General features: G+C 46.6%; 1 protein-coding gene across 2 annotated transcripts in view; it reads left to right on the top strand.

Moving 5' to 3' along the window:
* Positions 1-2123: 2123 nt before the first annotated feature.
* The window catches only part of Hibch (3-hydroxyisobutyryl-CoA hydrolase), a 63833-nt gene continuing 39290 nt past the window's right edge, over positions 2124-26666 (top strand). Inside the window, exons 1-5 of one of the 2 annotated variants that reach the window (XM_087902352.1) lie at positions 2124-2274; positions 10921-10963; positions 14414-14551; positions 19866-19950; positions 25929-26009. In XM_087902352.1, the coding sequence (XP_087758478.1) occupies positions 2240-2274; positions 10921-10963; positions 14414-14551; positions 19866-19950; positions 25929-26009 (382 nt within the window). In that variant the 5' untranslated portion in view covers positions 2124-2239. The remainder of the gene's footprint in view (positions 2275-10920; positions 10964-14413; positions 14552-19865; positions 19951-25928; positions 26010-26666) is intronic. The other variant, XM_087902353.1, reaches the window with a different exon arrangement.

The following is a 26666-nucleotide window of genomic DNA, read 5'->3' as shown; positions in this document are numbered from 1 at the left end:
AAAACATGAAGAACGGGAGTTCAAGGTCCTCCTGAACTACCCAGCAAGTTGGAAACATCTCCCTCCCTCCTCTCTCATTCTCTGCCCCTCCCTCCTCCCTCTCACATACAATCCCCTCCCCCTAAAGTAAAAGTGCTATTCAGTAAGAGGGAGAGAAGTGCTAACACACGCTACAATGTGAATGGACCTTGAAAAATACCATGGGGGGGGCAGGGCAACGAAAGAAACGAATTGCAAATGTCCACTTATTAATGATTACACTATGTGCCCCTAGTAGGCATTTGTGCCATCAAGCAGAGTTCCCCTCTGGCTTCTGCTTTCTCCGAAGTCAGGGCAGGAACTATATATAAACTGTAAGCTGAGATAAACCCTTTCCTCCCCAAGTTTCTTTTGGTCATGGTCAATCACAGTAATAGAAAGCAAGCTAGGATTGATAGGATCTCCTTATGAAACCGTGAAAATATTACAAAGTGGAAAGTGAGGGTAGGACTGATTTCTCAATGTACAACATGAAAACCAAGGGTCATTTGTTCAAAATGTGTTCTGAGAACACGAGTTCCATCCCTGAGAGCCACACAGTGGAAGGAGAGAACCAGTTTCTGAAAGTTGTCCTCTGGCTTCTCGGTAGACGCTATTGAACTTGGATGTGTATAGGCACACAGAACAAATAGTGAATGAAATAAAAGCTTAGCGCTTTAGCAGAGCATTAAATCAAAATTGGGCCTTCTAAACATGGAGACTGTTAAGCACAGGCCTGTTTGCAGGGAGCCAGAAAGGATGATTTGGCTCTGGCTAGAGCAGAAAAGTGCCTCCTCCCAGTAATGCTCTCTGGATAGGCTAACACGTTCATTCTTTCTCACAACAAAAGGGACATGATGCCGTTTGATGGTGAAGTCAAATGGTGACTGTTTGTACCTTTGAGGACTAAGGTACACAGGTCAGGAATTCCTGGTGTCTGGTGTCTTCTGCTTTTATGGTGCCTGTTGGCTTTCTGCGTTCTCTGGGTATTATTGACCCAGGCCGGAAAGATAATTTTGATCAAATATCATATAGTATGTCTCCTAAATGCCAGAGATGAAGAATGACCTCTTTAAGGCTAAGGTACAGTGGATAAGTGCTTATGGAATGCCTTGGTGTCCATCTCCAACACACACAGGCACACACACACACACACACACACACACACACACACACACACACACGCCTTTAACTTCCTGCTCTCTGAACTCTTCTCTGAGTTCCTCAGTTCTTATTAATATGTCAATACTCGATGAAACGCTTACAGCTAGACATCTGGGTGTGGGGGTGGCTCTAGAGTCAACAGTGGTGCGCAGTTAAATATGCGTTTTATTTAATGAGCTGCGTTCTGGTGCAGTTATGCTTTCTCTGATAAAAGCGATTTCTAGGGTAGTTGGTGAGCACAGTCTCTTTAATCAGATATTTTTGTCTGCCAGGGGAAGAGCGAGGTATCGAACTTTTCCGAAGACCATGAGAAATGCTTGAAAGCAAGTTCAGCAACATAGAGCGGGCACTAAAGGACACCAAGCTCTCCTTGACATCAAATGCATTTCATCCGTTTGATTCTCAAAGAACACCAAAGTTACTTTTTTTTCTGAGCTAGGGTCTTGCTGCATAGCATAGTCCAGGATGGCTTGCAACTGACGACCATTCCCCCGCCTCAGATTTCTGAGTGCTGGGATCACAGGAGGGCATCATGAGATGAGGTCCGGTTTGAATTTACCTTTTCATTTAAAAATTATTAAAATCTCACAAAACTCATTGGGATCAATCAATCTCTGCTGCTTGGCCAAACTTAAATGATGGACTGGGCGTTTCCCAGGATGGCCTCTGGGGAGCCAAGTCGTTTACCCTTTCAGACTCCATTTGAATCTTTTTCTCTGTGCTTTGGCTACTGCCATAGCTCAGCTCTTTCAGCTTCGCTTTGACTCCTCCCTGCATCCCGCCCCCGCTCCACTCTAGTCCCCGCCCCCTAGCCAGACCCCGCCCCATCCTCACGCGTTGCCCGGCCCCGCCCTCCGCGCTCCCTCATTTCCTCCCGCCCCTGTTTTGCCCCGCCCACCAGCGTAGCGCGGCGGAAATGCGAGCCGTGGGCCGCTCTGGCCGTCCGGAGGACTCGTCGTCGGTGCCCGCGACTCTCCTGGGCTCCAGTCGGCGGTGGGCGGGTCCGCCGTGCATTCCGTTGTCGCCGCCTTCTGCTTCGGCGCTGGGTTTTTAGGCCATGGGGCAGCAGGATGTGTGGCGGCTCCTGTCGAGGTGAGTTAGCGAGCGAGCACCGGCTGCTGAGGTGTCCCCGGCAGGCCTCGCCGACCGGGCGCCCTTCCCGCCGGCCCGCTCCGTTCGCAGCCGCAGGTGCCCTCCGACTTTGTTCTTTCTAGCGCCTTCTTTGCAAAAAGACCTTCATTTTCCGCCCTCGATCTTGTATTCAGCTGTGACCTCGCACGACTTTTTTTTTCCCCCCTTTGACTCCTTTTTATTTTCTTTCTTGAAGCCGGGTGCAGTTTGGGGACGTGCCACCTAATTTACCGTGTGTCACACAGGTGTGACTGTTGTGTAGGAACTTGATTAGCTGTGCAGCCAGCTGCGGTGGCAGCGCGGGTGTTTAGAATCCGCAGAAGAGCGTCGTTGCCCTATAACGCGCTTGCCCGGGGCACACGTCCAAACATTAACTTTTCGTTTTGTTTTGTTTTCCGAGAGAGGGTGTCTCTGTAGCTTGGAAGCTTGCCCTGGAACTCGCTCAGTAGACCAGGCTGGACTCGAACTCACAGAGATCGTCTGCCTCTGCCCCCCGGATTAAAGGCGTGCGCCACCACTGCTTGGCCAAATATTAACTTTGTAAAGGCGCCTCTCACTGCTACCCCAGCTCTGCAGAAGGACTGTGGTAGCACTCATTCTAGGAGCTATGCCTTGTGCAATGCCTAGTTCCCTGGTATCATACCCAAAAGCTTTAACTGGCCCCGTGAAACCCTTCGCAGAGGTCCTTCTGGGGCGGGCGGGGAGGGGGGGTTCCTGTTAGCCTCGGTCTAGGAGCGCTTCGACAGTGGAACCCACCTTTGTTCCACTGCAAGTCCCTCATGCCTCTTGTTTCGTCAGGGTCCTGCAGAGAGATGGGAATGTTTCTTTGGTCTTTGATCTAAATGAATAGTTACCGGTGCCGCTAGAGAGACAGCTCAGCGGTTGAAGAACCTGTCCTACTCTTGACGGACAGGCTCAGAGGATTGGGTTCTGTCTCCTGTGTGGGACAGCGCCTGTAACTCCAGCGCCAAGACATCTGACAGTCTCTTCTCATGGGACACCTGTTCTCACATGGGCACACACAAATATACATGTAATTAAAGATAAATCTTAAGACTAGTGCTGTTTCGGGGAAAGATCCTAAAAGAGCTGTATCCAGTGATGCGATTCTCCAGTATCTGTTACACACCAAAGAGTTGCCTTGCTTGCTGCTCGTTTTTCTGTCTTGAGTGATAAATACCAACATCTGAGTCTGTATTCATTGTTGGTGCTTTCTTAATGACAGCAAATTCTAAATTGCTTGGGAACCATGTTGTGAAGACACGTGTATTAATAAAGTTAGCTTCAAGTTGAAAGATTCTGTCATTACCTAGGTGAGCTTGCCTGCTTCGCTCGCGCTCTCTCTCTCTCTCACGCACATGCACACGCTCAACTGACTAGGTGCGGGGGCTCCGAGGGGCTCCGAGAGCCTGTCTATCTGGAAGGAAAAGGACTTGTGTGGCTTGGTTGATGCGATTGGCTGATGCCTTTGGACTTCGGCCTCACTTTGCTCCTGCGGTCAGCTGACTGTCCCTGCCACCACTTTCCCACCGCCTGTGAGTCAATTTGGTTCTTGGGCGGTGTTCTTTGTCCCCACATCGCTTCTTTGAAGACAACTCTCCAACGTATTGTATAACCCGATTCACTAACTCTGAGCCCTATGCTGCATGCCTTGAATGCGCTGCGCATGTATGCAATTGTGTGTGCACTAGATTTCTGAAGGGTCTTTGTCGCTAGTTTCTTGTTTGTTTGCACCAGCAGGCTAAGTGATGAGTACGACCATTCATAGGACACTGCTTTTGTTGACCCTCTTCCTGCTCTCCTCCCCTGGCCGCCTGTCTCCCTCCTTCTTCCCTCCAGCTCTCCTGCTTTCATACCATTTTATTCTTTCATTGCCACCTGTTTGTCCCCATGGCCCTGATTTTAGTTTTATAACCTACTGGTACCCCACTCATTCATATATATATATATATATATATATATATATATATATATATTCCATCTATGAGGGAAAACATGCTGTATTTGCTGAGTCTGGGACACTTTGCCAGACACAGTGTGCTGGCTAGTTTTAATGTCAACTGACACTAGCTGTAATCATCCCAGAAGAGGGCGGAGCCTTAGGTGAGAAAATGCCTCCATAAACTGGGGCTGTTGGTCATCCTGGAGGGCATTTTCTTAATTAGTGATGTATGGGGCGGGATCCAGCCCATGTGGGTGGTGTCGTTCCTGGTCTGGTGGCCCTGGTCTGGTGGTCCTGGGTGTGAGAAAAAAGCAGGCTGGATAAGCCACGAGGAACAAGCATAGAGGACACCAGTACTCCTCCATGCCCCTGCATCAGCTCTTGCCATCAGATTCCTGCCCAGTTTGAGTTCCTACCCCGACGTCCTTCATTGATGAACAGGGATATGGAAGTGTAAGCCGAATAAGCGTCCCCTTCCCCGAGTTGCTTTCAGTCACGGAGCTTCATCACAGCAGTAGAAACTCTAAGACGCAGTGACTTCCAGGTTCTGCAGGTGTCATGGAGTAGGTGCTCTGTCCTGCTATACAATTCTGTTGTGTCCCCAAGCCACAGCGCCACATTTTCCTTTATCTGAGCTGTTGCTGGCTCTCTAGGCGAGTTCCATTTGTTGTTTGTTTGTTTGTGCTTTTGTGAACGATGCAGCAGTAAGAATGACTATGACATCCTGGCATCTCTTTGGTAGGGCGGAGTCCTCTCCTAATGTCAGCTTATCCTCCCGCACCCCGAACCTATTTCTTCTTGCAGACTCCATTCTATACAATAATACCCTGGGTTTAGCGCTTGTTCCTTTTGCAGAAACTTGCTGGGCTTACGACTTCCAGCTCGAGAAAGTTCTTTGTGTGATTGCTAGATGCAGCCTACTGAATTTTACTCCAGAGCCTGCCTTTTTTCTGCTTTGAAGCTCTCAGGAGTACCCTCCTGAACATGGGATTAAATAAAAGAAAACTTTACTAGCTTGGATCTCCAGGATTTGGATCGCAGTTTACTTTCTGATGAAAATAGTCTTTTGTGGCTGCTTGGAGTCATTGTTCTGGCCACTGGTTATCCGGTAGGCAGCGTGGACCAGGTTATTAAGTAAATACTTCAGACAAAGTATGTTTATTTACTGACCTTGCTAAGTGTTTTCGAGAAAAAAAGTGGGCTAGCGTAAACCATCTTCAACTAGAGGAGGGTAACTGTCAGGAGACAGCTGCTGTCCTCTGCTTAACTGCTTTGTTTGGCTCCTGTTTGCTGGCCCCTCCTTTCTTCACTGCTAGATGGACAGAGGTGTGCAGTCTTTGAGGCCCTATTATCCTTTTGTTGTCTGTGGCAGGAGACACAAACCCAGTCAGAGACCAGGCAGAAGCACACAGTGGCGGTCACTGATGCCAGCAGTAGGCCCAGCGGGGTGCTGCTGGGCGAGGGAGAAGGCTCTCCGGTTCACAGGCAGCTTCTCACCTCTGGCACTGATAGGGTTAGTAGGCTGTTACTATTTCCATGAGCAGGCTGCCTTTTAAAAATTGTGTTTTATTTTCTGGAAAAAGTGAAAGAACATTTAAAAAAGGTCTGTGATTTTAAAATAACTGTTGACCAACCAGGAACAGAATAACGAAACACACTCGCAGACTAGGCATGGAGGTCTTGGCGTCCCCTGTGCCCCGCAGTGTTTGTATTTATTTCTTACAGACAGGTACAGGTTCTAGAGCCTCTGTGGTTGTTCTACGAACCCTCTGCCCCATGCATCTTCAGTCCTGGCTTTTCTCATAGGCTTCAGGGTCGTTTCTTCATTTGTTGTTGAATGTTTTTACTTTGCATCACAGCAAACACAACCTAAAAACCAAATTCGTATTTCATTCTGTAAAGCAGTTAGTGCCCTTTTAAGTGTCTCAGGACCTGTGTTTCCCTTCCTGCTCTTGCTTGCAGCCTTCCTCCGTTCCAGATGTCACCTCACAGCTCAGTACACCGTGTCCCTGTTTTCTGTCACTTCATCCCAGAGTTACTCGCTTGACTTTTCGGCCCTGCTTAACCCCGGCAGCTGCCCGTGCAGTCTCTGAGTCTCTGAGCCTTTTATCTTTTTTAAATCACATTTTCCTGCTTGAGCAGTTCCTGGTAGACTTGTGTGATTTCGTAAGCTTGGATTTGCTTGACTGGATAATTGCAACAAAGTTTCTGAAGCTTGCATCATTTTAAGATGATGGTGGTCCATTGCTGTTTGCTTGTTTGTTTCTGTATTTGTCTTGAGACAGTGTCTCACTGTGTATCCATGGCTGCTCTGTAACTCACTCTGTAGATCAGACTTGCCTGGAACTCACAGAGATCCACCCGCTTTGCCTCCCCAGTGCTGGGCCTAAAGACGTGGGTTACCATGCGCAGCTACCATGTCCAGCTACCATAGTTGTTTTTCCACCTTCGTATGTACTGTAATCACCAGGGAGATTTCTGTGTTCTTCAGTTTCTTCTATGGTCTTTGATGAAACAAATACTTGGCCTTTTGAGCCAGGTTTCCAGCATTTCACATCCCCTGCGAGGATTAAACAATGTTGGTGATGACTGAACCAGGGCTGCAATGCTAGAGAGATGTGGGTACCCCCTCCTATCCACCAGATGGCAGTCTTGGAGCCATTCAAATAGAAAGCTGGGGTGCCAGGTGAAGGTGGTACACACCTTCAATTCCAGCACTCCGGAGGCAGAGGCAGGTGAATATCTATAAATTCGAGGCCAGCCTGGTCTACTAGAGCTAGTTCCAGGACAGCTAGGACTGTTACACACAGAAACCCTGTGTTGAACACCCCCTCCCCCCAAGAAAAAAAGGTTTGGAATAAATTTGGGGACTGAATTCTCAAGTACCATGTTTTATATTTTTATACTACTAGAGATTGAACTAAATGTATCACGAACTACATCTCCAGCCCCAGTATTGGATTTTAAGTAATAGGTTAGTTTGAATGGCCCTAAGTGGAAACAATGTGAATGTATAGAAATGGTGGCGAATTTAGTTACACTTGACTCCTTTACTCTCCTTGCCACTGGTACGGGGTCTTTGTGACTGCAAGTGTCTTGCCCAGTGCTTTGCATATGGGTGTGGTCACTGTGGATTAGCGTCTTGATTCTGGCGAAACTGTATTTCATAGATTAAACGGGGACTTGAAGGTAAGCCTGCATTTCTCGTGTCCTCTTCAGCTGAGGTAGTACTTAAACCATTACTTAGATCTGCCAGACTGGCGGCACCCTCTGCAGCCTTGAGCTGGGCGCTGGCCTCAATAAGGACTTCAGAGCCACTGTGGTTGGACAGAAAGAACTCTTCTCTCCCCCATTCATGTGCTGGGAAATAAGCCAACGGTTCTGCGCATGCGTGTTTGCCGCTTCTAAGCCTTTCAATACTGAAGTTTCCAAAGACAAAATTGAGTCAAGTAGAATTTTTTAATTTTTTTTTTTTTAGAAATCGGCTGTTAGGGTGTTTAAATCAGACGTTGCAGATTTAAGAGACTGTGTAAGGGGCTGGGGAACAGATTATTTGGTGAAGTACTTGTGCAAGCATGCCACACTCAAAAAGCCAGTGCTGGGAGGCGGAGACAGGAGCCCTGGGCTTGCTGGGAAATCTGGTCTAGCGGGTTCAGTGAGAGAGAGTTCTAAAAGATAAGTTTGAACTTGACATCAGGCCTTGAAGCAGTGACCCTCAGCCTTGACCTCTGGCCTCAGCGTGGGCACAAAGCCTGCATGAAAACCCTTTCTAGAATTACCTGTCATCTGTCACTTCTGACTAGTTTTTTTTTATAGTGTTTTTATTTTTAAGGACAACTTGCTTACACTTTGTAGTGGTCATTTTGTCGAACAAAGTACCCACGCCTGTGCCTCACCGCCATAGTCGATACTGAGCTGGGTTGTTGTCGCCAGAGTTTTAGAATATTGACAGGGGTCCTCAGATGTACAGACGCGTGGCCGGACCCTGGGCTGCGGGCAGAAGGCTTCACTGTAGTGAAGCAAATTCAAAATATGCTAGGTCAGAAATGTAAATTGTGACTTATTCAAACAAATACGTGATTTCTTTCTTTGGTTGTATTGCCAATTTGAGCATAATTTAAAAGGAAAATAATATAACGTTTAGAAAGTCATTTGGATTTCAGTTATTCATATACAACTTTTAACATATTTGTAAGTGGTAACAGTGATGGTCCTAGGTTTTCTTTATTTCCTCTTTTGTCTCGGTTACTCATTTTGCAAGCTCTCTGTCACTGAAAAGCATTAACCCCTAGCAGCACTTAGTTCCATCAGCGTGCACATCTGCAGATGGCCTGGTCCTTGTTAAGGCTGTGCCTGCTGTTTTCTGCTTTGGTTTTCCTCTGTATCTTAAGTTTGATGTCTTCGAAAAGAAGCATACATCCCAGTGTATTCTAGTGATACCCTTTTCTGATGTTGGTCACCACCTTGTGAGTTTCCCAAGAGCAAGAGATACTCAAGTGGTCTCCTGCCTCATCTTCCTAAGAACCACATGCATGTGCCACCATACTCGAATCCACAGTCACCTGAGAAGAGGGAGCCTCAGCTGAGGAAACGCCTCTTTTAGATTGACCTATAGCCAAGCCTGGGGGGCATTTTCTTGCTTGTGTGTGAGCAGCTTCACCCCTGGCATGTAGTTCTGGGGTGTATAAGAAAGCAAACTGAGCAAGCCAGGTGCAGCCAACTGATAATGAGTGTGGCCTCTGCTCCAGTCCCTGCTCTGGTTACCTCAGGAGGACGTGTGACCTGTGAGCTAGGTAGCCCTTGTCTCCCTAAACTGCTGCAGGGTTCAGGTCTGTCCATCCTGATTGCTTGCTTAGGAGGCCAAAGTAGCGTAGACCTCTCTCAGAGTGTGCATTGTATTTCATCCTTACCAAATTAAAAATGTGACAGATTCCATATTCTTCACACAATTAACAAAATGTAATTTAAAATTTTACAGAATTTTGTTTGTGGAATGTTTTGAGATTTTCAAAAAGTTAACTGAAATTTCATTCAAAATTTTTAATCTAATGGCATGTGCAGTGTTTACAGATTAGTTTAATCTGATGGTATGTGCAGTGTTTACAGATTGGTTTAATCTCACGACATGCACGGTGTTCTACAGATTAGTTTAACCGTGTCTCCGCTCTTCCTTTCTCTTCCCCCCCAAATCTCTGACAGCTGTTTATTGTTCTGTGTGTTCCAGAACTCTGCCATTTCCAAAATATCCTAAACGTGAACGCTCACAGAATTTTCTTCTCAGATTTACTTCTTAGGAGCACACATTATTTAAGTTTTATTCTTCTGTGTGTGGGATGTTTAGAGTTGGTAGCTCGTTTCTTTTTATGGCTTCCATTCCTATATGGATTTCCTTAAGGATATCATGATTATGCCTGTATTTTGCATCTGTAGATGCAGCTAATATAAAATACACATTCAGGTTTGTGGGTTTTCTTTTGGATGTAGCTTCTGGCTCATTTAGTCAAACTCAAAGAGTAGGATTGCTAGATCATATGGTGTTGTAGAGAGCTGTTCTCAAGTGTAACCACCATCTTCATCACAGCTGGGACTGCTTACAAAAGACACACGTACGCACATACACACAGATGCCACACATACACACACACCACACATACACCACATATATACACACACACCACACACACATGCACGCTGCATATACACACACAACACACACGTGTGTACACAATACACATATACACACACATACACACACACCACACACATGCACATCACATATACACACACAACACACACGTGTGTACACACAATACACATTCATCACATATACACACATACACATACCACACACATGCACACCACATATACACACACCACACATGCACACCACATATATACACACACACACCACACACATGCATACTGCATATACACACACAACACACACGTGTGTACACACACAACACACATACACCACATATATACACATACACACACACACACACACACACACACACACACACACACACACACACACACAAGCTGAGCTCAGGCTTGTTGACGTGGTTGGCAGTTTTCCGTAGAGTTTGGGGAGGCTTAGTAAACCCTCTCACTGAAATTCCAGATTTTCTTCCTGTACCTCCCAGCCTTTTGTATGTAAACTGTCCTGTTTGCACATGCCGTTACGGTCTTGGAAGGTACCAGAGGGTGTAAATCATGAGCTTAACAGAAACAGGGACTCCATCTATGTAGCTATGAGCTAATACCCATGTTGGGACCAGATAGGGTTGCGGCTGCTATACATTCACCCACTCCCCTCCTCATACGTGCTCTGTAAGTAACCCCGGTAAAATCATGGGTTCCCCAGGTTGCGCATTAGTGGAATTACTTTGGTTTATCTTTGGTGTCCTGTAAGTAGGTGGATATATATATATATACATATATACATATATATATATACATATATATGTATACACACACATATGAAAGTTCACCAAACACCTGGGAAGCGGGTGCTGCCGAAGCCCTTTGAGGTGGTCATCATTTCATGGCTGTTCAGTCTGTTTTCAAGGTTCTGTCCCAACACAGTTAAGGCCTTCCGGTGTTTGTGCATCAAGACACAGTTGCTGTGTTACTGGACTCATTGCGGTCTGCGTCTCTTTCAGGTTCAGCTCCCTCAGAAGAGCCAGGGTTGTTCTGCAGCATCTGGTGAGTTTGGGCTCTGCTTTGCTCTTCGTGATATAACTTCAAAGTGTCTCTGCTAGGGAAGTAGACTTGCCTGGGATGGCCGGTTTCCTTGGCTTCCTGACCCCTGCCCTCAAGCTCCCGTGATAAGACGTGCCACGTCCTGCACACTCTGTGTTGTAAGGCTGTTGTAATGAGTATGGTTAAATCTGTCTGCAACTTAATCTTAGACAAATGCTTAGTTTATTGTTGCTTCCCTTTATATATATATATATATATATATATATATATATATATATCGAGGATAGTCTTTACCATACAGTGATTCAAAAATATTAAAAAGATATTACATTTTAATACTTAGCATGCGGTATGGAGAAATAGCTTGGCAGTTCCATGGTGGCTATCTACAGTATGTAACTCCAGTTCCAGGAGATCTCATGCCCTCTCCTGGCAACTGTAGGCACTGTGAGCATTTGGGACATAGACATACATGCTGCCAAAGCACCCATACACATAGAATAAAATTTAAACATCTTAGAGACCACCAATACGGTATATAATGTATAAATAATAACTTCATACTTTAGCAGTTATTGCTAATAATACATGTTAATCCCTTAGAAATTATGCTAATTGTACCTTGCGAAGCTAAACATTTACTGAATATCAGATTACAGAAAAATCCTTTTTATTCAGTTTTGTATCCCCTGTAGAATCTGATGAATGCCTTAGTAGGAATGAGCACCCGCTGCAGCTCTGTGTGCGGGGGCTGCACTAAGTATGTCGTATATGTGTTAGCTCAGCCGGTTCTCCCTGCAGCCTAAGAAGGGAGCCTGGAGCTCTCGGGTGCAGTTCTAGAGCCTCTGCAGTAAGAGCTTTTGTTGTTAGCTTGTGGTAAATGCTCCTGGGGCGCAGTCTGATCTGAGCATGGATGCTAAGAACCTGTAGAAAAGTGTCTGGTTGCGTAGCCCTGGCTGTCCTAGAATTTGCTTTGCCTGGCATAGGAGTCAGAGATCTGCCTACCTCTGCAATGCTGGGATTAAAGGTGTGCGACCCCACCACCCAGCTTCAATACGCTTTCTTTTCTTTTTTTTTTTTCCCAAAGATTTATTATGTATACAGTGTTGTTCTGCCTGAAGGCCAGAAGAGGGCGCCAGATCTCATTACAGATGGTTGTGAGCCACCCTATGGCTGCTGGGATTTGAATTCAGGACCCCTAGAAGAACAGCCAGTGTTCTTAACCACTGAGCCATCTCTTCAGCCCCTCAATAGGTTGTCTTAAAGCTCTTCTAAGTACATATCATTTTTGGTTATTATGTGGTAATGAATTTTCACAAGAATTAAATATATAACATAATTCTACACAGGAAAGTGAAAACATGTTTAATGCTGTCAAAATGTAATTGTTTGGATTGTCAGATATTAGTTTATCTGTTTATCAGATATAAATTATATGTGTGTCTTTTGGTTTTAGTTGGCATATTCCAGGTAAAAATATAAATTAATTTGTTTTTAAAATTTTGTGATCCCGAGGATTGAACTGAGGAATTTGCATATGCTAGGCAAGCGTTTCACTACTGTTCTACAATTTTAAAATTTAAACCCATTTCCCATTTTAGTATATGTTCAAGATTCATTTTTTACTATTTTTGACTGTGTATATGTGTGAGTGTCTCTGTGCAGGTATGTGTGTGCAGGTTCAGGTGTCCTTGGAACTCAGGGGCAGCAGATTCCCCTGGGGTTGGAGTTGGTAGACAGTTATGAGCAGCCTGGTGGGTGCTGGGAGCTGAACTAAGGTCCTGTGCAAGAACAGTATGCCCCCTGTACCACTGAGCCCACTGAACCGTATGAGTCCTGCCCCGCTCACTTCTGACTGTATCCTGTACATGGTGCCCACGTGTTCCCACTCTATTTGATGGAGTGAACGTGGGAGAGTGGAGTCTGAAAATAAGGTGGACAGAGGTCTCATGCACAAGCTAACTTTATCTGGATATTACACAATTTCTATTCTGAAGGTTAAGCAAGGCCGTGGGAGCCAAGTTGACTTTAGCTCAAGCTGGATACAGTTGTGAGTACAGCTTGCGCTGGTAGCATCTTTCTGAGTAATAATTAAAGGGGTTAGATGATGGGTGATCTAAAGGAAACCACTCCCGTTACTACACCTGGGGGGGCTCAGCAACCCCTTCCGAGAACAACCCATGCTTGGGAGAAGCAGAGGTTACCAGGCTCTTGCTTACTTGCAGTTTTCTCACACAGTCTCAGAAATGTCACACAGCTTCATTCATGGACTGTGTCCCCACACCCGGGGAGGTTTCCGTTACTGTCCGTGGATAAGGGGAGGCGTTAAGAAGGGTGGGTGGCGCTGCAAACCCTGAAGACCGTGTGTAAGCCCGCATCAGAATCCTCTAAAGTCGCTGTGTAGTTAAACTCAGGTACTGTAGCTACTTCATGCTAAGTTCCAACCCGGGACAAATGCCGAGGTGCCTGTTTAACATATCAGAGTGGACCTGGTCACCGGGTTCTCCCAGCACCCCTGGGTCCTCCCTGTTACAGGGTGTGGTGGCATTCCCTGCCACTACCGATCTCTCCAGGCCAGGGCCTGAGCTGCCCTTCCCCCAGAGGCTCTTCCCTATACAATCCAGGCATTTTGGTTACCAGCCCCCTTTGAACCTTTGGTCTCCTGGTTCTTGTACCCGGTTCTCCTCTCCCTTCCCGTTCCCGTCTCCCCACATGGCCCAGTTCGGTCTGCTCACGTCCACTCTGGACTCTCCCAGATATCACTGTCTCCGACTACGTTCGCCCCCGCATCTGCAGTCACCCTTCCCCTCCACCATACCTAGGAGCAGTCACTCCCTTTCCTTCTTATTTCTTTCTCTCATTCTCTTCGCATGACTTATTTCCATAGTTGCACCGCCCTTTCTAAATGCGATGCAGACTGCTGCTAAAGAAGCGGTGTGCTAGTCGGCTCTGATTCTAGCTGACAGCCTTTGGACGGAAGACAGCCGTGTCGGTGCTGGTGCCGGTGCCGGTGCCGGTGCCGGTGTCGGTGCCGGTGCCGCAGTCACACGAGAGGTGACGAAGTAGAGACCCTGCCGATGCTTGCACGGCGTCTTTCCAACATAGAACAGCTACTATAGTGGGAGTCATGTACTCTCCACGTTTTCTAAGCACCTAGTGTAGAATTTGAAATTTAGTGACAAACTCCAAGGGGTTGGAGTAGTTCCTAGTCCGAGGCGTTCTAGCAAGAGGCTGTGTTTTAGATGAGGTGATTCAGGCAAGGAAAAATACAGTACCCCACATCCAGGAGGTGTGCATGGCTTGCTTTGGGACTGCCCCGTCTGTGCAGGCTGGGGATGCTAGGTGTCCCTAGGTCGTCACTTCTTTGGTTATTACTTGAAAGGTGTGCACTTGGGGTGTGTTTTGCTGTGGGCGTACGATAAAACGTCCTGAAGTTATTCTTTGTTCACCCAGAGGATGTCTGTGCACACAGAAGCTCCGGAAGTGCTGCTGGAGAGGAGAGGCTGTGCCGGAGTCATAACACTGAACAGACCCAAGTCCCTCAATGCTCTGTCTCTGAGCATGATCCGGCAGATCTACCCACAGCTGAAGGTCGGTAATAGCGGAGGGCCCCGTGGAGATCCTTCTGAAGTATGCTGTAGGGGACACTCCTGGTGTTTAGTCCTAGAACTCAGCAGCACACGGATGCTTTCCTGTGGACCTGCCCACTCCACTCGCTGTCTTAGGACACATGCTTCTGCTTCACGTCGGTCTTGTTTCTCATGGTCCACTCTTCATTTAAACAGGGATGCTGACTGCTCAGGGCATTAGTGACCAGTGAGCGTTAGTGCTCAGGGCATTAGCTCCTAGGTGTGGTCCAGGAGAAGGGTTACTGTAAATAAAAGAGAGACCATAGCCAGAGTCAGGGACACCTTGGGGAGTCCAGAGTGAACTTGACCCTGAGCTGGGCCATGTGAGGAGCGCGAGGACGGGAGAACCAGGAGAGTAGAGGGTAGACAGAAAAGACCCAGGCAACCGAAACGACTGGACTGCATACAGAAGCTGGGGCGAGGGCAACCTGGCTTCTGGTCTGGAGAAGTTTAGTGTAGAGAGTGGGATGTGCCAGCCATACCCCTTTAATAGTAAGAGACTGAGGGATGCTAGGAGAATCTGGTGCCGGGTCCACTTTGATATGGTAAATAGGCCTGGGTTTGAGACCTAACATCCCAGCCCGTTTGTTGATAGTAGATTATGGTAAGGGACAATGTGATCTTTTTCATGACTACTTCCTGACACTGGGGGCATCCTTGTTGGGGACTCAAGAAAGCTGGAATGTTGGCCAGGACTGAAAGGGCCAAAGAAATTAGAAGGCAGCTGAAGTCTTAGGGAGAGCTGGGGTGCTTGTTGCTGTTAAAGCAACAGTCAGTATTACCAGAGATCTGAAAAGGGTAAGTTATAGCAGGAGGTATAACTTAAATTGCTTGTATGTCCATTAAAGTGATAGAGACCCACTCCCCAGACAGTTGTCCTAGGCTCCCGTGGTCTCAGTGGCTTCACTGGGGGCAGTCAGTTGTTATAGGTCTTTGACTGTCATATAGGACAACATTATTTATGAAACCTGCTGTTGTCTCCTTAGTCCAAAAGGAGATATAATGATAAACAGAGAGCTCATTAGGAACAAGGAGTTTTATAATTGCTGCTTTATGCCATATGGTCATTTAAGATAGTGAAGTTACGTGTCTTGCGCTCTTTGCCCTTATTAAAGATGGCTGCCAGTCATGTGGTAACTTTCAAATCTTGATGAGGTCATCAGCTAAGATGGAAGAGAGCCACATGGTTGCTATTTAAAAAAAAACATCTATTTTTCTAAGCAAGAGTTGAATCCCATATAGTGTGTTGTATCAAATTAAGATTTTCTATGTATAGATTTTTAAACTACTTTTTGTTACAAGCTTTTTGACTTTTGATACCGATTTTGCAGATTCTTTAGCCAGACCCAGTGAAGTTACAAGTCCTGAGATGGAGACTGTGTACACAACAGTCTTGAAAGGTTTCTGGAGAGCAGAGCACAGAGAAATTGTAGAAATAAAAGGTTTAAGAATGGAAAGTTTAAAAGCCTTAGAAGAGATACTTTGGGATCATTGCCTGTGCTGGCGGAAGCTGCTACAATTTGTAAGAATTTGGAACTCAAGTATGCCATATTTAGCCAGGGAGCTGTACTGAGGCCAAGCCATTTGCAGTGAGACAGGAAGGTTATATAGATTCTCTGAGTTTGAGAAGGAAAGGAAGAAGGGTTGCAAAAGGAATTCTTCCATGGGGAGGGTTACCGTCAGCTCTGAGAGGAAGCTGAGAGACAGAGAGCAGTATCACTGTGCTGGACAAGGAGGAACAGGCAGGAATTCCACCCCAGGGATGATTCCAATGTTGTAGAGGCCTTGAGGGCATAAGAATCTGCAAGGCTTCCAGGAGGGAGTTGAGAGACTTTAGAGACAAGGTCGCCATCTTTGTTAGGGTTTTATGGCTGTGAAGGAACACATGACCTTGGTAACTCTTATAAAGGAGAACATTTCATTGGGGCTGGCTTACAGTTCAGAGCCTTAGACCATTATTGTCATGGTGGGAAGCATAGTGGCATGAAGGCAGACATGGTGCTGAAGAAGGATCTGAGGATTCTGCTTCTGGATCCTCAGGCAGATGGAAGTGATTATCACATTAGACCTGGATTAAGCATTTGAGACCTAAAAGCACACCCCCTGGTGTACTTCCTCCAACAAAGCCACACCTACTCCGACAAGGCCACACCTCCAATCATGTCATTCTCCAGGAGCCTGTGGGGCCATTTTCTTTTCAACTTCTACAGTTGCAGAATTCAGAAGGGCTGAAGAAAGTGGTGGGACTTAGCGGGCATTCCTAGGAGGAGGAGGAGGCAAGAAAACTCACAATGTCTAGGCCCAGGAGGGCTCAGGAGAGACAGCAGGTAGCTCTGTGGGGGAGGAGGCAAGGAAAGGGTACAGTTGGAGGAGAGCATAGAGAAACCATGGAACTTAGTCTACAGTTCCTAGGGAGGTGAGGAAGTTCCAGGAAGGAGCAGAGACCTTAAGTGTTGTGGTTTCAAGAATTTTAATCTAGGGTGTCCCCAAATAAATAGACTGACAGATTTGCCAGAGTCCTAAATCACAGAGAGACATCCCTTTCGACATAATGGGGTCCCAATCGGGTAAGAGGAGTGTCCTGGCAAACTGGTGTGACTTTTGTAGTAAAAGTAGACAGAGCAGGCAGCTCCATGGTGACTCTTAGCCTGGTAGAGGAGGAGAGATGAGTGGAGCAGGTAGAGAATGCAGCTGAAGAGGAAGACGGAGGGGCTCTTGGGAAAAGGGAGGATTCCAATAGAGGGAGAGGAGTAAGCGTCTTAGTAAGTAGGGGATTGTCCATGTAGTGGGGCCACAAAAGGCATTGCAGGAAAATATCCATGTGGCGGGGCCCCAGAGGGCATAGCAGGAAAATACCCATGTGGTCGGGCCCCAGAGGGCACAGCAGGAAAAGCCCATGTGGTGGGGCCCCAGAGGGCACAGCAGGAAAAGCCCATTTGGTGGGCATCCTAGAAGGTATAACAGGAAAATGTCCATGTGATGGGCATTCCATAGGGTGTTGCACGTTTTAGGATCTAGAGAGAGGATACTTACTGAGTAGGCAGGAGATGCTGGTTAGAGTATGTAGAGGGAAGACATGGTTGAAAATTTAGACTCTAGGATTTGGAGCCTAATATGGGGGGTGGCAGAAGCCATCAGAAACAAATGGTCTATTCACACCTTAGGAGAGTCAAATCAGCTTGGTTTGGAGAGGCTGTGTCCCTTGGATGGGAACTCATGTATGCAATCCCAGGTTTTGGCACCAGATGAATGAAAAAAGGAAGTACCAAAGAAGGACATGACTGCTCTGCGGCATGATGAGAAGGTTTGCCATAGACAGAAGAGAGAGCAGAGACGGACACAGGGACGTCAGGAGAGTCCAGAGTGAACATGGTCCTGCATCCGGATGGAGAAGGTTTGCCGTAGACAGAAGAGAGAGCAGAAACAGAGACAGGGACGTCAGGAGAGTCCAGAGTGAACATGGTCCTGCATCTGGATGGAGAAGGTTTGCCGTAGACAGAAGAGAGAGTAGAGACAGAGACAGGGACATCAGGAGAGTCCAGAGTAAACATGGTCCTGCATTCGGCCATGTGAGGAGAAGGAGCAGGGTACCTCTCTGGCTTTTAGAGCATGCCATGCCACGTAGGCATATCCTGGTATGCTCTTTGGTCTGCTTACCATATGGTATCTCCCTGTTACACCCTCTGGGGCCCTACTACATGGGCAAAGAGACAAGAGACTAAAGAATAGACAAAAAAGGGCCAGGTAACCAAAATGGCTGGATTTTAGATCAATTCTGTTATATGTGTATTTCTGCTTTTGATTAACGAATTGTGTTTGTGTAACTCATTTAAAAATGTAATGTATAATTAAGAAATATAGGTTAGCCGGGTGGTGGTGGCGCACGCTTTTAATCCCAGAACTTGGGAGGCAGTGGCAGGCGGATCTCTGTAAGTTCGAGGCCAGCCTGGTCTACAAGAGCTAGTTCCAGGACAGACTCTAAAACTACAGAGAAACCCTGTCTCGAAACCCACCCCCCCAAAAAATATATAGGTTAATAGAGAGTCATCTATAAAAGTGCAGCTTGCAGTCATGTTAGTTATATCTTCTAGATGTACTGAGGTAGATTTCAGAAGGATAGGTATTTTTCAAATCTTTCAAAGACTACAGAATATGACTTTTAAAATGTTTAAGAACTTAGGACTTTTCATGACATTGAGACACATCTGCTCCTGGAAGCACCAAGCTACCATGAGGTCTGTGGCCTGTCCGCAAGGTTTCAGCTGGCAGCTCACATCTTCTCCTCTGGCAGCCCTATGTTAGGCACCAATTTGTTGGGAGAGGGTACTCGTTTGTTTCCCAGCCATCCAGACATCTGAAATAACCACACAGAAATCTGTATTAATTCCAATACTGTTTGGCCAATAGCTTATGCATATTTCTAGCTAGCTCTTATGTCTTAAATCAACCCATCTTCATTAATCTGTGCATCATCACAAGGTGGTGGCCTACCAGCAGGGTTCTAGGGTCTGCCTCCTCTGGCAGTGGCTGCATGGCGTCTCCCTGACTCTGCCTGCTTTCTCTTTATATATCTTTTCCAGCCTGGCTATATTCTGTTAAACCATTGGCCAAAAGCAGCTTCTTTATTAACCAATGACAATAAAACATATTCACAGCATATATTACCTCCCACATCAAAACATTAGAAAGTGTAGGGCTGAAAGTCAGGCTTGTATTTGAAACTTGGATTTCTGAGTATTAAGCTCTGTAGACTAGGCATGTCAGTCTCTGTACCCCACTTTCCTCAGCTGTGAGGAAATGAGAACCATAATCTGTCCTAGTATGGTTATAAAGCGAGCACTCTGTCACTGATCTGCTTAGTTTATTGCCTGACCTCAACAAACCCCCATCCACCACATATTTAAAAACTTTGTAAATAACTATGTAATAGTTATTTTTCTGCCATAACAGTGCTATTTTGCTATGGGGGAAAAGTTATAGCTATACATCATGCCAGCAATCTTTGGGTGGTGGATGTGTTCACTAGACAAATGTATATAAATGTATATAACACAGTGCCATTAGGCACCTGTTTATTCATCTTAGTATTAAAACTTTGACAGCTATTTCTGGAATACAGATTGCACTTAGAAAGAAAATTAAGTGGATAGAAACCATTCCTCTGGATGTGATTTAGGAAAGGCCACATGTGCACACATATGTATGTGGCTGTGTCTTAAATGAACTTGTATTTACTGTGCCCTTAAAAGCCACCATGATCTTTTATGTTTGTGTAGGAGTGGGAAGAAGACCCCGAGACGTTCGTGATCCTCATAAAGGGAGCTGGAGGGAAGGCCTTCTGTGCTGGAGGAGACATCCGAGGTAAAGAGTCACCATGTGCCCTTACCCTACACCGTGTGCCCTTACCTTACACCGTGTGCCCTTACCCTACACCGTGTGCCCTTACCCTACACCGTGTGACCTTACCCTACACCGTGTGCCCGTACCCTACACCGTGTGCCCTTACCCTACACTGTGTGCCCTTACCCTACACCGTGTGCCCTTACCCTACACTGTGTGCCCTAACCCTACACCCTACACCGTGTGCCATTACCCTACACCGTGTGCCCTTACGTTACACCGTGTGCCCTTACCCTATACCCTACACCGTGTGCCCTTACCCTACAGCGTGTGCCCTTACCCTACACCGTGTGCCCTTACCCTACACCCTACACCGTGTGCCCTTACCCTACACCGTGTGCCCTTACCCTACACCGTGTGCCCTTACCCTGCACCGTGTGCCCTTACCCTACACCGTGTGCCCTTACCCTACACCGTGTGCCCTTACCCTGCACCGTGTGCCCTTACCCTACACCGTGTGCCCTTACCCTACACCGTGTGCCCTTACCCTAAACCGTGTGCCCTTACCCTATACCCTACACCGTGTGCCCTTACCCTACACCGTGTGCCCTTACCCTACACCGTGTGCCCTTACCCTACACCGTGTGCCCTTACCCTTCACCGTGTTCCCTTACCCTACACCGTGTGCCCTTACCCTACACCGTGTGCCCTTACCTTACACCGTGTGCCCTTACCTTACACCGTGTGCCCTTACCCTACACCGTGTGCCCTTACCCTATACCCTACACTGTGTGCCCTTACCCTACACCGTGTGCCCTTACTCTACACCATGTGCCCTTACCCTACACCGTGTACCCTTACCCTATACCCTACACTGTGTGCCCTTACCCTACACCGTGTGCCCTTACCCTACACCGTGTGCCCTTACCCCACACCGTGTGTCCTTACCCTATTCCGTGTGCCCTTACCCTATACCGTGTGCCCTTACCCTACACCGTGTGACCTTACCCTATACCCTACACTGTGTGCCCTTACCCTACACCGTGTGCCCTTACCCTACACCGTGTGCTCTTACCCTATACCCTACACTGTGTGCCCTTACCCTACACCGTGTGCCCTTACTCTATACCCTACAATGTGTGCCCTTACCCTACACCGTGTGCCCTTACCCTATACCGTGTGCCATTACCCTACACCGTGTGCCCTTACCCTACACCGTGTGCCCTTACCCTATACCCTACACTGTGTGCCCTTACCCTACACCGTGTGCCCTTACCCTACACCGTGTGCCCTTACCTTACACCGTGTGCCCTTACCCTACACCGTGTGCCCTTACCCTACACCGTGTGCCCTTACCCTACACCGTGTGCCCTTACCCTACACCGTGTGCCCTTACCCTACACCGTATGCCCTTACCTTACACCGTGTGCCCTTATCCTATACCCTACACCATGTGCCCTTACCCTACACCGTGTGCCCTTACCCTACACCGTGTGCCCTTACCCTATACCCTACAATGTGTGCCCTTACCCTACAATGTGTGCCCTTACCCTACACCGTGTGCCCTTACCCTATACCCTACACCGTGTGCCCTTACCCTACACCGTGTGCCCTTACCCTACACCGTGTGCCCTTACCCTACACCGTGTGCCCTTACCCTATACCCTACATTGTGTGCCCTTACCCTACACCGTGTGCCCTTACCCTACACCGTGTGCCCTTACCCTACTCCGTGTGACCTTACCCTATACCCTACACTGTGTGCCCTTACCCTACACCGTGTGCCCTTACCCTACACCGTGTGCCCTTACCCTATACCCTACACTGTGTGCCCTTACCCTACACCGTGTGCCCCTGCCCTACACCGTTTGTCCTTACCCTATAACCTACACCGTGTGCCCTTACCCTACACCGTGTGCCCTTACCCTACACCGTGTGCCCTTATCCTACACCGTGTGCCCTTACCCTATACCCTACACTGTGTGCTTTTACCCTACACCGTGTGCCCTTACCCTATACCCTACACCGTGTGCCCTTACCCTACACCGTGTTCCCTTGCCCTACATCGTGTGCCCTTACCCTATAACCTACACTGTGTGCCCTTACCCTACACCGTGTGCCCTTACCCTACACCGTGTGCCCTTACCCTACACCGTGTGCCCTTACCCTACACCGTGTGCCCTTACCCTACACCGTGTGCCCTTACCCTACACCGTGTGCCCTTACCCCACACCGTGTGCCCTTACCCCACACCGTGTGCCCTTACCCTATACCCTACACCGTGTGCCCTTACCCTACATCGTGTGCCCTTACCCTACACCGTGTGCCCTTACCTTACACCGTGTGCCCTTACCCTACACCGTGTGCCCTTACCTTACACCGTGTGCCCTTACCTTACACTGTGTGCCCTTACCCTTCGCCGTGTGCCCTTACCCTACGGTGTGTGCTCTTACCTACTGGAGCCAGTAAGCTCTGAAGATGCGTCAGGCGATTCTCATTTGATTTGCGTTTAGAATTATTTGCTGTTTGTTAATAATTCTTTCCAAGTGTGTTAGCGTTTGAATGGAGATTTTATTTTACTACCCATGTGCAGTGCTGAAATCTAGGTACTTTTTTCCCCTCTTATGGCACATGTCCCCCACGACATTCCCATCAGTGTATGTGGAGGACTTCCCATCCCCACCACTCACCGTCCAGAGCAAGTGCTCCTTGAGCCAATTGTTAATGCTGCTGTGTGTTTAAAGACACATAAGTAAAAAATTGCTTTTATATTAAATTAGTCTGTATGTATTTAACTATTAAAGATAATATTTGTTCTTGTGATGAGAGTTATGAAATCATTGCTATCACTGATGGCTGTCCCCACTGAGATAGGTTTTTACAGTTTATATGTCGTTTCTTATGGATTTGGTAGGGTTCAGGGATTTTTTTCCCTGTGTTCTGATTTTGCATATTTGTTCTATTATTAAAAAACAGCAAACTTTGGGTTGATTTGTTCACCAAATTTGCAAGTTTCTACAAACAATTGCATTATAAGTAGGAAGGGAAAAAAAATCTAGATTCAGTACCAAGTTAAAATGCCCACTCAGTTTTAAATAACTGAAATTTAAAATTTCTATGTAATAAAAATCTTTACTTAATGCTTAAATATGGTGTTAACTGAACTGTGGTTTTGCCCACAACATAAATTGAATACGCACATGTGCATGCCTATGTGTGTGCATGCATGTGTGTGTGTGCCTTTTTACCTATGACTATGTGTGTGAGTGCCAGTATACCTGTGTCTGCATGTCTGTGATATACCATGTGAATGGCCATGTGTGTGAGTACGTGTACCTGTATGCCTGTGTGTGTGTGTGTATGTATACCTGTGTATGTGTGCTTGCTTGCCTGTGTGTGCCTGTGTCTGTGTGTTGTGTGACTCTGTGTGTGTGCACATGTGCACACGAGGGATCACACTCAGGGTCTCATGCATGCCTGTGCTCTAGCCCTTAACAACCCTAGCTTGAATATTTTCAGACAGTGTTCTCACCCCTGGGGAGGGCCTGTTCTTTAGAGTGGGGCCACGGTTCTGTCCGCCCCCACACAGGGAAGCCCAGTGCGTGGATGAGGTTAGCTGCTGCTCGTCATGAGTTGTCCTAGTTTGAGTCTCTGTGGCTGTGACACAGCACTGGCAGCTCACAGGAGGAAGGGTTTGTTTTAGCACATGGTTCCAGGGGAGTCCATGACAGGGGAGGAATGGCAGTAGGCAGCCAGAGCAGGGCAAGCAAAAGCCCAGAAAATAAACTGGAAGTGGGGTGAGGCCATGACTCCTCAAAGCTTGCCCTAGTGACATAGTTTCTTCAGCAAGACTGTAGCTCCCAGAGTCGCTCCAAACAGAACCACCAGCCTTAGACCAAGTGTTCAGGTATCTGAGCCTGTGGGGGACTTTTCACATATGAATGCTACATAGAACTAACCTTATATTCTGGTTTATACATATAGCTTTAAATTCCAGAATTATTCTAGTTAATATGTACGAAACAGTGTGAGTTCTATAAGATTCTACATGTAGGTAGATACTCAGAAAAATATTAAAGGTGAACATCATTTAATTTTAATTTATATATGCCTTCGTTAGGGCTTCTATTGTTGTGAAGAGACACCATGGCCACAGCAACTCTTATAAGGAAAACACTTAACTGGGACGGACGGACAGCGTGCAGGCAGATTGGGTGCTGGAGGAGGAGAGAGAGCTGGCTCTGCAGGCAGCAGGAAGAGAGTGAAACTGGGCCTGACTTGAGCTTCTCCAGCCACAAAGCCGGCCCCCCAGTGAGACACTTTCTCCAGCAAGGCCACGCCTCCTCCTGCTAGTGCCACTCCCTGAGAGCCTACCTGGGCCATCATCATTCAAACCACCACAATATATAATTACTTGATTTAAATGAAATTAGCTTAAAATGAAATTAGAAGGAACTAAGAGAAGGTTTGGGGGAAAGTGACTTAGAGTTGCTAAGTGAGGCTCTAACTCAGCAAAGGACATTTATTTAGTGGATTATGGAAGTGAAGGAGAGGAAGGGAAGAGCGGAGAGAGAGAGAGAGAGAGAGAGAGAGAGAGAGAGAGAGAGAGAGAGAGAGAGAGAGAGAAAGGGGGAGGGGAGAAGTGGGGAGAAGGGAGAGACATAAGCTGAGAGAGAGAGAGAGAGAGAGAGAGAGAGAGAGAGAGAGAAGGATGAGCTCAGGCTGCAGGCAGGGTGAAGGGGGGAGGGAGTGGGTGGGGCTTGTCTCTTAAAGGAACAGGACAGACCATTACTGCTATGTTCTCCTAGCTGCTTCTCCTCACTTCTTCCTGCTCTAAACTCTTTTTCCCAGGAGCCTTGAAGTGATAAATTACAAGAGTTATCTCATTGGTCAAAAGCACATTCCTAGGGCAAGCGATAGGGATTTGAGTCATTGCCATGGCAACACAAGGGTCCAAGGTTACAGAAGTGAGACTGTGACCAGAGGGCAGGGGGTACAGTGTCCGCTGAGATAAGCTTTGAGACATAGATAGGCCTTTTGTTAACAGACCTGGCAACAAAGAATTGGCATGGTTTTCTTAGTAACCTTGGTTGGACATCTGCAGCTCTGACCTTGTGCGTAGCTGTAAGGTTTTAAACTTAAGATCTGTTTACAAAAGGCCTTGAGTCCAGTTTGAACTTGTTTTAAGGTGAAAGTGAGCTAACTGTGTGCAGTTAGTCTGAGCAAAAGAACAAGGCAGGCTTTCAAGTATCCACAGTCCTCATGGGACAAATAGATCCAGTTATGAAGCAGGGCCCAGAATATATCCTATGTATCAAAACTATATAACTAAGTGAAAAGTCATCTTCCTGAACAGCCACAAATATCTTATGGGTTCCCATAAGATGAGATTCAATCATGAGATTACATATTCACATCATGTGAGATTACACAAGGAGACATCAAGCCACCTTAGCAAATGTAACAGTTTCCAGAGTCGATGGTCTTGCAGGCCTTGCCTGAACAGGATCAACCTCCATCAGAGAGTCGCTCCTCTTGGGTGGACATCTGAACACTAGCTGTCACCTGCTGTAACTCTCATGGCCCCTGACAGAAAAGAATAGAGACCGTGACCTGCGTTAGGGAGAGAAGTTCTTGTGCCTGTGACCTACCTTGAAGGACATAAGGAGTCCTTACGTGGATGAAAATATGTGTTTGTGTTTGTGTATGTGTGCATGCATGAACACTTGTGTACATATGTGTATGTTAGCAGCACAATAAGCAAAAGAAGAATTTTTGTTTTGAAGCTTTGATATTGAACTGTGGGTCTCTGGCAAAAGGTAATGAATGTGTCACCAACATAGGTGGCTTCAAACATTAACGCCATCTGAAAGTTCCCCTCCCTCCAGCATTTACTGATTACAGGACTTTAGTATCTTTGGCTGTATTGACTGGAAGCCTTCTTTATGATTTGCAGTTGTTCTTTCTTTCATTTTTTTCTCCTTTCCTTCCTTCTTTAGCGCTCACAGAAGCTAAAAAAGCAAAGCAGAATTTGTCTCAAGATTTTTTCAGAGAAGAATATACCCTGAACAATGCCATTGGTATGTGTATGATCTGCTCTGAGCTTTGAACGTGAAATCCAGAGCTGGGATAGCACTGTATTTTGTTAGAATGCAACCAGTAGGCGCTCTCATAGAGACGTTACTACGTTTTGGTCATACTGATACAATTATTCTGTTTGTCTAAAATTAATGTGAAAATATGGATTCTTGATCCTTTAGCTAGCTTTTTCGGAAGACAAGAAAACATGTATTCCTGATTTCTACAAAAAAGGAAGTACCATTTTGTGTTTCTCCAGGAACTCTGGAGTGGAAATCCTTTTTAGAATCAGAGTTCTAGGTTTCTGTGGAAGTAAAGTAGAATTTACTTTAGACAAACATGGTTTTTTTTAAATATTTATTTATTTATTATGTATACAATATTCTGTCTGCGTGTATGCCTGCAGGCCAGAAGAGGGCGCCAGACCCCATTACAGATAGTTGTGAGCCACCATGTGGTTGCTGGGAATTGAACTCAGGACCTTTGGAAGAGCAGGCAGTGCTCTTAACCTCTGAGCCATCTCTCCAGCCCCCGACAAACATGTTTTGAAAAGATAAATTAATACAGCATTTGTATCTATAGTCTAGATATAGTAGCAATATTCTGATTTTGCATGACGTTGTAAGAACAATACATCTTAAAGCTACAGTTCAGCCTTC

Source organism: Myodes glareolus, chromosome 27, assembly GCF_982192425.1.
Source record: "Myodes glareolus chromosome 27, mMyoGla1.1, whole genome shotgun sequence".
Lineage (NCBI taxonomy): Eukaryota > Metazoa > Chordata > Mammalia > Rodentia > Cricetidae > Myodes > Myodes glareolus.
Note: the sequence above shows the minus strand (reverse complement) of the source record. Positions and strands in the feature narration are given on the sequence as shown.